This window comes from Eimeria mitis, genomic scaffold, assembly GCF_000499745.2.
Source record: "Eimeria mitis Houghton genomic scaffold, Emh_scaff1693, whole genome shotgun sequence".
Taxonomy (NCBI): Eukaryota; Apicomplexa; class Conoidasida; order Eucoccidiorida; family Eimeriidae; genus Eimeria; species Eimeria mitis.
In genome coordinates, this window is record NW_013570008.1 from 7,211 (window position 1) to 7,734 (window position 524).

Sequence of the window (524 nt, forward strand, 5' to 3'; positions counted from 1 at the left end):
GCTGCTGCTGCTGCTGCTGCTGCTGCTGCTGCTGCATGCAGGCAAGACGCTGTCGCAGCAGCAGAAAGAGGACGCGGCAAGCTGCGCTGCTGCAGACACCCCAAAATTGTTTCTGTGCTGCGAGGGCCCCGAGGAGGTGTTGTACGTGGAGCAGGGGGAGAGCCAGACGTTCCTGCTGCTGCTGCTGCTGCTGCTGCTTCTTGCTGCTGCTGCTGCTGCTGCTGCTGTGTCTTGCTGCAGCACGAGCATCTGCTGCCTCACATACAGCTAGACGGTCAAACAAATCATCTGCTGCTGCGCTGCTGACGAGAGCAGCGCGAACAGCAGCAGAACGACGAAACGCAGTCCTATACAGACACAACCCCTTGCTGCTGCTGCTGCTGCTGCTGTTGCTGCTGCTGCTGCTGCTGCAGGTCAGGGTGCGAGCTGCAGATACACTGCAACCCAGGTGTATGCACAGGTCAGCGAACGTCCAGCTGCTCAGCAGCATCTTCTCTCGTAGCCGCTGCAGTGCTGGGTGATGC

At 60.1% G+C, this 524-nt stretch overlaps 1 protein-coding gene across 1 annotated transcript in view; it reads right to left on the reverse strand.

Moving 5' to 3' along the window:
* The window catches only part of EMH_0041890 (uncharacterized protein), a gene marked incomplete at both ends in the record, with an annotated part of 7,780 nt that overhangs the window by 6,829 nt on the left and 427 nt on the right, over nucleotides 1-524 (reverse strand). Inside the window, one exon of the mRNA XM_013495676.1 lies at nucleotides 262-347. Within this exon, the coding sequence (XP_013351130.1) occupies nucleotides 262-347 (86 nt within the window). The remainder of the gene's footprint in view (nucleotides 1-261; nucleotides 348-524) is intronic.